Consider the following 13264-nt stretch of genomic DNA (forward strand, 5'->3'; position numbering starts at 1 on the left):
AAACTCGAAATTGTTCAATCTAAAATGGATCTAACTGAAATGTGAGACCTGAAACCGTAAAAACTCTATTATGTCAAAATAAAAAGCTTCTACACTGCAAAGGAAACAACAGAACTAAAAGACAACGGACTGAATGGTAGAAGATATTTGTAAATCATATCCAATAAAGGATTAGTATCCAAAATATATAAAGAACTTCTATAACAACAGCAAAAAGCCAAATGATCCAATTAAAAATGGGCAGAAGACATGAACAGACATTTTTTTCAAAGAAGACAGATGGCCAAGATGAGATACCACTTCACACCTGTCAGATTGGCTAAACTCAAAAACACAAGAAACAAGTGTCGGCAAGGATGTGGAGAAAAGGGAACACCTGTGCCCTGCTGGTGGGAATACAAACTGGTATGGTCACTGTGGAAAAAAGCATGGAGGTTCCTAAAAATAAATAGAACTGCCATATAATCCAGTAATTCTACTACTACTATTTACCCAAAGAATACAAAAACTAATTCAAAAAGATATGTGTATCCCTATGTTTACTACAGCATTATTTACAATAACCAAATTATGGAAGCAGCCCAAGTGTCCATCAATAGATGAGTGGATAAAGAAAACATTATATAATATACATATATAATATATATAATGGAAAGTTAGAAAAAGGAATGAAACCTTGCCATTTGCAACTGCATGGATGGATGTAGAGAATATGATGCTAAGTGAAGTAAGTCAGAGAAAGAACAAATACCATATGATTTTACTCATATGTGGAATTTAAGAAAACAAATGAACAAAAAAGACCAACCAAAACAAAACAAACCCACCAGCTTCTTAAATATAAAGAACAAACTGATGGTTGCCAGAGGGAAGGTGGGTGGGAGGATGGGTGAAATAGGTGAAGGGGATTAAGAGTACACTTATCCTGATGAGCACTGAGTAATGCATAGAATTGTTGAATCACTATATCCCTGAAACTAATATAACACTATGTTAACTATTCTGGAATTAAAATTTTTTTTTTAAATTAAAAAGGCATGCATATCAGAGGAGTGGGTTTTTACATGAGGATGGAAGAGTAGTGATTTGGAAGTAGCATTAGAGGTAGAGAGAATTCTTGACCCTCCTGACCCAAAGAAGCAGGGAGTTCTACAAAGAAATCAGAAAACAAAAACATCAATTCTTGGCTTTTGATATTTCAAAAGCTATTGTTTAGGTATAAATCATAAAGATTTGAAAGAATACATAACCATCCTTCCACCATCCCCAGCTCACTCCTACCCCCACCCCTTCAGTCTATGTGAGACAAAAACTAAGAATTCTGTCTGGGGAAGAATGAAGGAAGCCAGCAAGGCAGGGAATAGACACTGGTGAGTAGTTGAGAGGAGACCTGCAACTTGCTCCCCAGAACCTGTCTCAGGCTGAGCACAAAAGTGGGAGTAAAGGATTTGCCATACCGCATGACTTAATTGATGGAATTCTTTCATATTAAACTTTTTAAATTAACCATAGGTTTTTTTTTTTAAAGCAGTGAACATATTTCGCATCTCTTACAAATCACTTTGTATATACTAAACCCTAAATTGCTATTAATTGAACTAATTTCTCAAAATGCTTCAAATTCTCTTTTTGCCTACAAATCTGGATTGTTCTTTTGGACACTAAATAGTATCAGTCAAATGTGCTACTTACTACACTTATGTTCAATTCAAACAATTAAATTCCAAACTGTCCCCATGCTTAAAACATCTCCCAATACAGAGAGTCTCTAAATTTCTGGAATCTCCCTTCTCTCTCTCTTTTTAAATTTATTTGACAGAGGGAGACAGTGAGAGAGGGAACACAAGCAGGGGGTAATGGGAGAGGGAGAAGCAGGCTTCCCACCGATCAGGGAGCCCAAAGCAAGACTTGATCCCAGGACCCTGGGATCATGACCTGAGCCTAAGGCAGACGCTTACCGACTGAGCCACCCAGGCACCTCCCTTCTCTCCTTTAAAACCCACTTTCTAATTGCAGACTTGCCTTAGTTCCATCATGTATCCAGTGAATTATTTCTACCATTTTGTACAAACTTAAGTGTAGCAACCATAGGTCCAAAAGTTTTTTCTATTTTTCCCATAAATTATCCAGTTTCCAAAAATATGTTGGTAAGCAGCAACCAAATGAAACAAGCATTTACCAAGTATGCTTTTTATGTTTAAAAAAAAAAAAAAATCTTTGAAAGAGTATCCTATGGGCATATGTATTTACTGACCACTACCAAGGGTCACTCTTCTCAACACTAAAGATGAAGCAATAAGCAGAATAAAATTCTTTACCAGAATACTTGTGCTGATCTGTGTCAGAAAACATGGTCCCATGCTCACACTTCTCAAACTGATTCAGGATATGGAAAATGTACCAGAGAAGTCAGAGGTAAAGGCAGCCCATCTTTCTACTCAAAGATGGATGGGAGCCAGGGATAATACTAAAGCACAAACATATCAGGAGCAGAATGCAAAATTTGTGATTACAAATACAAGCGTGAAACTTCAAGCTGTTGAAAGCAGCTTTGAACTATGTCCATGGACAGTCCCCAGATTTGGCAAAACAAAGAATAATGTGTACTGGAAACTCAGAGTCAGAGTTCAGGCCCTGCCTTCTCAAGGTCTGCTCCTCAGACACTCCTAACCAGAGCCTGTAGTATCCAGTAAACTGAAGCAAAGAAAGGCACAGCCATTCTTGGATTCAGCATTTTCCTAACAAGGGCTAGGAGTAAAGTGAACATCAGGCCTGGGTCAGTGTTTAAAAAAAGCACCAGGGCCAACAGTTCTCTACTCCCTTACAGTCAGCCACGTGGCTAGCGGGTACACATCCCCCTTCCAGCAGTTTGGGAAAAGGAATGGAGCCTCCGCTTTGGGGCCTTGAGAGGCGCTCTTCTGACAACGTGTTTCCAGGACCTCGAAGACCTCTTCCCGTAGCTACACTCGGCGGCGGCGCTGCCTGTGTTCTGCTCCCGCACTGCCTCGGTAAGCCAGGGGCGGGGCGATGCCCTGTGACGTCACCGCGAGGCGCCGGGGGGCGGGCCACTGTGAGTCCGTACGTCGTGACGACAGCTCCTGACAGTGCTCGCCTTCCCAGCTTCTGGGTGTCCCTGCAGGTGTTGTGGTCTTAGCTGTGAGAGGGGAAGGGCGCGAGGCGTTTCTGATCCGACAGTATGGAGGAAGGAAGAGGCGACAAGTTCGGCGGTGTGAGCACCGACCGCCTGACAATGGAGTCACTGGAGGAAATCCATTTGAAGTGAGTCGGAGGGCGGCGCGCGGACTGCGGCGCGGGTGGCGGGTTCAGGTACCAGCCGCCTGAGGAGATGCACCGGTGTGTGCCCTGCTGTTGAGAGCTGAAGCCACTGAGGTCGATGTGACGCCAGCAGTCTGATGAATACCCGGGCAGACCTGGCGACATCTAAAAACTATTTTATAGGAAAGATTCATTTGCCTCTTTGATTAAGCGTTTGGTATTAAAAATAGGCAGATTTTGAGGTAGGATTTTTCTGTCTTTAGGATCAAATCAAAGGGAGTGTATTGTGTGCGTATGCGGTAATGCTAAAATATGTGTTTGATTTTCATGTTCCACTAAATTGAGCTTTTCTGTTTCAGGGAAACAAAGGTTTTGTTTAGTTATGCTCGTCTTTCGTCGCTTTAGAAGAAATTAAGAAATGGTGACATTTTGTAAAAATAATGCCCCTCCTATATACTTTTACAAATACTCAATATCATACTTTGTATTAAATCTTTAAAACATTTTAAGTATTTTTTTTAATACCCCCAGTCCCACCAGCGGGCCCCATGAGAGTTAGACTCACCTCTGTGTCCCTAAAGCTTCCTGTGCTTGCCTCTATAGTAGCTCTAACAACACTTTTGTAATTGCTTGGCTATTTCTTGGTCTGATATTAAACTGTAAGCATTCTGAGAAGCGGTTGTCTTGCCTGAGTCAGAGTATAAAAGCAAGCACTTTAGAGGAATCCTGCATAAATTCAAATCACAGCTCTTATCACTCAGCAACTACATGATCTTGGGCAAGTTAATGAACCACTAAGTTTACGTTTTCTCAACTCCAAGATTGGTGTACAAATCATTATACCTCGTGTGGTTGTCGCCAGGATTGAGTGAAAAGTACGTAAAGCACTTAACATCGGCTTATAATAAGCACTCGATGGAAGTTAGCCGCTGCTATTGTCATTGTTCAGTTCATTTATTCACTGTAGTATTTTCAGCATTTAGCACGAAGCTTTGACATAGTAGGCAATCAAAGATACATATTACATAAATGATTCTGACATATTTTGATAATGTGCTAATTTACTGATGTCCTAAATAGATAATCTGTGTATTTTTTTTTAATTAGTGTTTCTTTTTTCCTCTTTGTTTCAGGTTTTCAGTTACCTGTTGCCCTAGCTATTCCTTTCTCTCATCCCAGTTAATTTGCTGGGCTTTGAGAAACCAGGTAACAACTTCTTGGGATCATATTTAAGTAAGAGTAAAGGGTTTCTAATGGTCACCGGGAGCTTTGGTGCATATAATGGACCTTGGTAATCAGAAGCCTCCATTTGCCTGATTTCTGATTCTCAACCATGCCTTCAATTAAGTGATGTTTCATAATAAATTGTTCCTAAAGTAGTGGTGTGTTATTATGTATTATTATTTTCATATTATAATTGGATCATAATTAACAAGATATTTTTAATAATAGGGATATAGTGCAACTATCAATGCTTGAAATAAGACGCAAGATAGCGGAATTGGAAGCCAAACTCAATTCTGATGATGAAGGTATATAAGTAAATATTTTTATATGTGACTCTTGTATAATTATTGTTTATTTTGCCAAGATACCTATAGTGCATTAAATTATACATAGGAAATAATAGTACCAAGGTCTCAGTACTGTTTTTTTTTTTTTTAAAGATTTATTTATTTGAGAGAGAGAATGAGAGAGAGCACATGAGAGAGGGGAGGGTCAGAGGGAGAAGCAGACTCCCTGCTGAGCAGGGAGCCCGATGCGGGACTCGATCCCGGGACTCCAGGATCATGACCTGAGCCGAAGGCAGTCGCTTAACCAACTGAGCCACCCAGGCGCCCTCAGTACTGTTTTTTGGCAGCATTAATAATAATTTATTAAAGAGGCTGTTAAAACTAATATTTCAGTGTCAAATATGTTACTGCATAATTATCTGCTTACAAGTCCAAAATGTTCATCAATCAGCAAAACCTTTATTACATGACATCAATACATTATTGTTTTTGGTAAATAATAAAATGCCACAAGTTTTCCATTTAACTCAAGTAATACCCCTTATATCTTAACTTCTGGATTTGGCTATAACTTTAAAATCTTTATCTAGGTTTTGGCTATTTGTGTTGGAAGAATGGCAGGGCGGGGTGGGGACAGATGGTGCGCAGTGAGTGTTGTGCACATGCACACACACACACACACACACACACCCGTAGGCCCACATACCCATATATCCTTAAAATTTGTAATGTATAGAAGATATTAATTCATTCCACAAATATTGAGACCCTGTCATATGTCAACACTTTGAATGGAAGACTTTTCCCTGCTCTGAAGAGGTTCACTGACTTTTGGGACAAAGTATCAAACAAAAATGTAAATATTAGAAGAGATGTAAGGAGAAATGGAAACTCTGTTAAGGGAACCTAATATAACTTGGATGAAGACATAAAGATGGCCTTTCCAGAGGAGGCAGTGCTTGAACTGAATGCTAAAGAACAATAGGAGTTTCTTAGGGTTAAGGGGGTAGACTTTGTTCTTTTTTTTTTTTAAGATTTTATTTATTTGAGAGAGAAAGAGATAGCAAAGAGAGCACGAGTGGGGAGGAGAGGGAGAAGCAGGCTACCCACTGAGCAGGGAGTTGGATGTGAGGCTCCATCCCAGGGCCCCGGGATCATGACCTGAACTAAAGGCAGAGGCTTAACCAACTGAGCCACCCAGGTATCCCTGGACTTTGGTTCTTAAACCCATTTATACTTTTCTTTTCTTCTATTGGGGAAGCCATGAACAAACAGAATTAGTAACCATATGATAAATAAAATGCTACTTTTCTAAAGTACCCAAGGCTCCTTTAAAGCTTGATTGGAGAATACTACTTTGTCCTAAGGCTGAAGTAGCTTCCTATGTCTCCAGTCTATATCTGGGATATATATAACTGGCTTTGTTGGGGGAGATTGTGAATGCACTTACCAAGTAGTTGAACTGGCAAGGCTAGCTGGAATTTTCTCATCTATCCAGTTACAAAACAGGTCACATGCACAGATATGCAGGTCACACTCACAGATACGCATGCAATTCAATAACCATGCCCATTAGTAAAATGTAAGCCCAACAAATCGTATTATCACTAAATCTTCTCATGGGGAGGAGCTGGTATGTGCGTATAAAAAGAAAAGGTAAAATGATGGACAAGAAAGTTATTTCCTCCGTGGGCCAAAGCTAAACCCTAAGGTGAAGGGGTGAGAAACATATACCTCTTCTTTAACTAAAGCCAGGAACTATGTCAGGTGAGGTGCTTATAATTATCCCCATTTATGGAAAAATGGAATTTAGGAATTTAAATAACTTGCTAAGATTATATAGCATATCATTTCTTCCTAGATCATCTATCCACCAGTACCACTATTGCTATGACAACTGCTATCTACCACATCAGCATTGAACAGTTCTGGTTATTTATTGCTGCATAGCAAACCACCTAATAACTTAGGGGCTTGAATTAGCAAATTATCTCACAATTTTGTGGATTGACGGTTCACCTGGGAAGTTAGTAACTGGGGTCTCATGTGATTACAGTCAGGTGTCTGGAGCTCAGTTATCTGAAGGTTCATCTGGGCTGGACATTCCCAGATGACTCACTCACATGGCCAGCGTCTGATACTGGCTGTTGGCTGGGAGCCCAGCGGGGCACTGCCTATCAGAAATACCTACTCACGGCTCTTGTAGCTTTTGCTTCTCACAGCATGGTGCCTGGGTTCCAAGAAGATGTATCCCAACAGCAAGCATTCCAAAATACTCCCAGAACTGGTACAATGTCAATTCCACTATATTCTATTGGTCAAAACAGTCACAGTTTCAAGGGGATGCAGAAGGAAACTCTACTTATCAAGTTCACAGTACAGAAGAATATAGGGGATGGAATATATTATTTCAGTCATCTTTGGAAAATACAGTCTGTCACAGGGAGCATTAAACATAATGCCATTTGAGGAGAACTCTTATGTAATTGATAAAGATGGAATATAGATTGTCCTGAGAATATGACAGGAGATGAGATTAAGGTTTATGAAGAAGACAAATGAAGAATAGTCTTTGATATGATGCTAATTAGTTTGTATTGATCCTGAAGCCAATAGGGCAATATTAAAGGTATTTTAAAATAAATTTATTACTTTTTAAGATTTTATTTATTTATTTGAGAGAGAGAGCACAAGCAGGGGGAGCGGCAGGCAGAGGGAGAGGGAGAAGCAGACTTCCTGCTGAGCAGGGAGCCCGATGTGGGACTCGACCCCAGGGCCCTGGGATCATGACCTGAGCTGAAGGTAGACGCTTAACCGACTGAGCCACCCCGGCGCCCAATTTATTACTTTTTCATATTATAAAAGAAATATGTGCACAAGTGGCAACTCTGGGTACATTTGTTTAGATGATTCTTTCATACTTACCACTGTCCTCAAATCTCCATCACCCTTCTCCCCATCTCATTAACAGCTAATGAGCTTACTTTCAAAGAGAAAAGGGAAGCTATCAGATTTCCACGTTTCTACCAAGAAAGCTACCCACCTGCCTGCATCTTTGCACATCCTCTCCCTTCCCTCCTGTTCTTCTGCATGTTCTTATCTAAGGTGACTCCTCCACTTATATGATAGATCCTAACTACTCTATCTACCAAGGACATCACTCCAGCATTTGTCCTCTCTTTTGCACTGTTTCCCTTCTCCACTGGATCATTCCCAACGGCATACAAATGGGCTGAATTTATTTTGTTGAAAAAACAAATGACAAAGCCCCTTTGGCCCCACATTTCCTCTTTTACTGTCATCTTTCACTGCTCTATGTACAGCAGAACTCTTCAAGAGTGGTTTCTATTTCTACTCTTTTTTTTTTAAAGATTTGTAAAGATTTTATTTATTTATTCGACAGAGAGACTATTTATTTGTCAGAGAGTGACAGAGATTTGTTTAGTCTATCTGGCTTGTAACTGTGTTAATTTTTAGGCTAAATGGCAAATACAACTTCAAAGGACTTCACATTCCCCTAGTGGCCTCTTGAAGCCCTTTAGGGTTCATAGGAAACTATATGCAGAAAAAGTGGTTTATATTTTAGTGTATGTGCTGCTGAAGTGAGCACAAAAGTGGTTTATGTTTTGGTTAAATTTGAAGTTCATCTTAAAGCTCAGTGACAAGATAAAGAACAGGAGAGGATGTTCAGGTCACTTTTTAAAAAAATGAGAAGAATCAGAAATTGTGTAGAGCTTTAAGTGTATTTTAAAAACTGAAACTTTGAGAAAGATATTATTACCCCATTTTATAGATGAAAGGCTGAGACTTAAATATCTCTCTCAAGGCTACAGAAGTGGTGAGTGACCTGCATTTGAATCTAGGCATTCTGGCATCAAAGCTCACACTCTTAGCCTCTACTTGTTCTACTTCTTATGCTTGTTTACTTCTCAGTATTTTTTCATCTAGAGAAGAGAAACTTGATTTACTGAGGCTCTGGGACATTTGCTCATCTAGGGTTAGAAATGGGCTGGATTTGCCCAGCACAGGCATGAATTCTCTCTTGAACTCATGCACCCACTACTTAGGTGATCTCCTCTGATCATAGGCTACTAAATCCCAGTTGTATACTGACAACACAAAAATTTACATCTCCATCCGGGACCTCTCCTTTGAGCTCTTTTGAGTCTTCATTTATAGGCTGGTTTCTATCCACAAGCCCCTTGGCTATTGACTAATACATTAACGGATCAAATAGTTTTCTAACTCATCTCAGTAAATGCTAAAAAATGTTTTGATAAAATTCAATTTATGTTCCTTTTTTTTTTTTTAACAGAAGAGCACTTCTATTTATCTTAAACTGGCCTAATACTTAATGATGAAACATTAGAGGCATTCCTATTCCTGGGGAAAAAAACAACACCACCACCACCAGAGATTCCAGCTGCCACCATTAAAATTTAATATTTTTGAAAGTTTCAGTCAAGCAATAAAATTTGAAACAGACATAAGAATTGTAGGTTTTAGATAGGAAGAGATAAAATTATAATTTTTAGCTTTTATAATTTGATATCCAGAATTTTCCAGAGATCAATTGAAAAACTATATTAATAAAGAATTAGGAAATGGTTAGATGTAGTAATGGAATAAATGCCTATTTAAGGAAAAAAAAAAAACACCAGCAAAAACCAGTTCAAAAATAGGGTTTTTAAATGATTGTGCTCCTAGTTTCAGCCCAAACTATAAAACATATGACAATATCCTTGATAAGAAATATTCAGAACCTATATGAAGGATAGCAGAAGACTATGACTATAAGGCAGTAATAACAGTTTAACCAGAATTCTCACCTTTTTCAACATAAGAGATTTTACACTAGAAAGAAACCCTGGAATAAAATGAAATTGGGAAAGTTTGCAGCCTTAGCACATGCCTTGCTGAGTCCAAGATCAAGATGTTGGCAAGGTTGGTTTCTTCTGAGTCCTCTCTCCTTGGTTTGTAGATGGCCATCATTCCCATGTCTTCACATGGTCTTCCCTCTGTACCTGTTTGTATCCTAATCTCTTCTTATAAGACCAGTCATATTGGATTATGGCTACCCATACGATCTTATTTTACCTTAATTACCTCTTTTATTTATTTTTTATTAGTAGTATTTTTTTCCCTTAATTACCTCTTTTAAAGGTCCTGTCTCTAAATAGAGTCACATCTGAGTCCTAGGTGTTAGGACTTCACCATATGAATTTGGGAGGAGGAAGGGAGGGGACACAACTCAGCCCATAGCAGATAGAATAGAAACAGATTATGGTTTATTAAAACCATATTATAATGCTGTGAAATTCAGGGTCAGGTTATTGTTAATTTTTAAAAACTCCATCTTTTCAATTATCTTCCAATTACCTATGAAAAACAGGAGAAAACTATTTTCATTTATGAGACTTGTGGGAAATAGATTATTACAAACAAAACCTGAACCATACATTGAAATAGGAAAGTACCAAATGATCCTTATTTTAGTCTGCTCTGGCTGCTGTAACAATATACCATAAACTGGGTGACTTAAACAATAGAAATTTATTTTCTCAGAGTTCTAGAGGCTGGGAAATTCAAGGTCCTGGCCAACTTAGATCCTAGTGAGGGCCCACTTCCTACCTTGCAGATGGCCACCTTCTCATTGTTTTCTTTCATGGCAGAGATAGCAAATTCTGGTATCTCTTCCTCTTATAAGGGTGCCAGCCCTATCAGGTTAGGGCCCCACCCATTTTGACCTCCTCTAACATTTAGCACTTCCTCATAGGCCCTATGTCCAAATAAAGTCACATGGGAGTTAGGGCTTCAACACAGGAATTTTGGGGGGTCAGTCCACCAACAACTTTCTAATTACTATCTGGACCTTTTCCCACCACCAAGAAATAAGAACTTTGGCCTGCCTGCCCAAGTTTGAGAAGAGACTTCTGGGCAGAGAATTGGAACCAAAGAGCCAATTACCAATAATGTTTTATGGAATTTGTGTCATCACATAGACTTTTAAAGGAGCTAAAGGAAAATGGATGAATTATTCAGTAAGTTCTGTTTGGAAAATTGGTATAACATTTAGAAAAAAAATCCCTTTAGATCTTCACTCTATACTTAATTCTAAAACCTTCCAGATGCATTATAGGGTTTAACATTTTTTTTAATTACAAGAAAATATTGATGAATATATATCTTTTTATAGGTAAAAAAAGGCCTTTTTTAGTTTAAGAATAATAAATCACTGAGGTAAATATGTTTAGGTTTGACAAATACCTTCCCTTTAACTAAAAAAAAAAAAAAAACACTATGAGAAGTCAAACAGCAATATGGGAAATATATTAGTAGCCAACATGATGGACAAAAGGTCCATATTTTCACTACATCTATATCCTCTGCAATTCCATTAGAAAAAACAAAGTTCCCAGTAGATACATATGAGTAGAACAGAGACAATTTATGAGGATGGAAAATATCTAATTTGTTCTTTCTTCAAAGAAACTTGAATTGAATTGAAACACGTACAGTTTGTTGCTATTGAAGAAGTAAAGATTTTTTTAAGTGAAATTGTAACTTTATACATTACTTCTAACAATATAGTGCTACCCTTTTAAGAACAATTTTGCAATAATTTTATAGCATTTTCTGTGTGCCCTGCAATTTTACATATTTTAATGAATCCTCCCAATATCCTATAATATAGAAACTTCAATTTTCCTTATTTTAGAGATGAGAAATTGAGGCACAGGAAAGGTAACTTCCTCAAGATCACATAAATAAGCTAGTAAGTGGTAGAGATGTGACTCAAACTCAGTCCTACTTTGGGGATATTTTTCCTCATGAAATCTGAAAATTTGGTTGGGGGCATCTTTACCACAGGAGATACTCTGCACCATTGTATCCTCCCCTTTGTTCACATGTTGGTATTTGTGTTCATGCTGTTCTTGCTGCTTCAATATCCTTTCTCACCTCCTCTGGCTTGGAACAAATGTCATTTCCCCCGAGAGCATTTCCTGAGCCTCTTCAATCTTGACCTCCCTATCTCTCAGTGTCTTCTGCCACCTTCCAGATTGGATGTCCTTTTGTGTGTTCCATAGCATCTACTTAACCAAGTTTTTTCAAATGTTCTGGCCATATGTCTCCCCCCACCACCACATGTCTTACTGCTGATTGACTGCAGGGACTGTGTCTATCTTAATTTTTGTATCCCTAGTGCCCAGTACAGTGCCACATATTAGGCTTTTTCCTTTCCTTGTTAACATTTTCTTATTTTACAAAGTCTATGCAAATTAATGTAACTTCATCACTTTTATCATTATAAATACAGTGACCAGCACAATTAAACATGACTGAATTATTAAAGTCTATGTAGAGTCAAGTTTCAACCAATTCAACTGTGTTCTTTTTAACACTTAAAAATGTATTATTTGGCATTGTTGCTTAGTGGGGCTTTGTTTTTGTTAACACTGCTATCTCTCTTAGACCAAAAAAAAAGAAAAGAAAGAAAGAAAAAATCCATATCTAAAAGATAGGGCTCTACCTAATTTAATTTTTTTAAAGATTTTATTTAATTATTAGAGAGCAAGCACACGAGTGTGGGGGGAGGGGTAGCGGGAGAGGGGAGAAGCAGACTCCTGTGTTGAGCGGGGAGCCGGACAACACGGGGCTTCATCCCAGGACCCTGGGATCATGACCTGAGCTGAAGGCAGATCCTTAACCGACTGAGCCACCCACGCACCCCATAATTTAATTTTCTGTTACTTTATGAACTTCCTCTTCCAAGGTCAATTCATAAAATTGGCCATGAATCAAATTTCTACAGTGTTTCAAATTTTGGTTTGATTTTGCTTTTTGTTGCACTGATCCTAGCCAAGATCCCTCTTTGATAATGCAAAGTAATTTGATTTTTCTTTAAAAATTGGTGCTTATTTCAGGTGTATGGGTGGCTCAGTCAGTTAAGCTTCATACTCTTGATTTTGGCTCAGGTCATTACCTTAGGGTTGAGAGATCCAGCTGACATGGGACTCCGTGCTCAGTGGGGAGTCTGCTCTGAGATTCTCTCTCCCTCTGCTCCTCCCCTCACCGAACCCCCAATTGTGCATGCACTCTCTCTCTCAAAATAAATAAATCTTTTTAAAAAATTGGTGCTTGGTTCTTGTTTGTTTTTAGAATTACTGAAAGAGCAATGGTTCATGGAAGTATTGCTCAGGGTATTTTTTCCACCAAGAGACACAAACGTTTCTGTTAGACTTTTATCCTCATAATCTCTATTTTAAATATGGTTTATTGTAAGTTTATTGTTGGCCTTTATAGGTTGGCTGCTATTGTGCTAGAGGTCAGGGATCATCTTTTTTGGTGTCAAGTATATTGTGGCTGTCTCAAAGATAGCACCACATCTCTTATTTGGGTGTTTCAGATGTCTCTTACCTTCCCTTAGTAACAAGCCTATTCAAAAAACTTGCTACTTTTAACTGCCACTCTTA

General features: G+C 38.5%; 1 protein-coding gene across 1 annotated transcript in view; it reads left to right on the forward strand.

The window, feature by feature from the left end:
• The first annotated feature begins 2971 nt into the window (after positions 1-2971).
• The window catches only part of CCDC169 (coiled-coil domain containing 169), a 50370-nt gene continuing 40077 nt past the window's right edge, over positions 2972-13264 (forward strand). Inside the window, exons 1-2 of the mRNA XM_035003547.1 lie at positions 2972-3279; positions 4729-4808. Coding sequence (XP_034859438.1) covers positions 3197-3279; positions 4729-4808 — 163 coding nt within the window. The 5' untranslated portion in view covers positions 2972-3196. The remainder of the gene's footprint in view (positions 3280-4728; positions 4809-13264) is intronic.

The sequence above is a fragment of the Mirounga leonina genome, unplaced genomic scaffold, assembly GCF_011800145.1.
Source record: "Mirounga leonina isolate KUSES-001 unplaced genomic scaffold, KU_Mleo_1.0 Mir_127, whole genome shotgun sequence".
In the NCBI taxonomy this organism is placed as follows: domain Eukaryota; kingdom Metazoa; phylum Chordata; class Mammalia; order Carnivora; family Phocidae; genus Mirounga; species Mirounga leonina.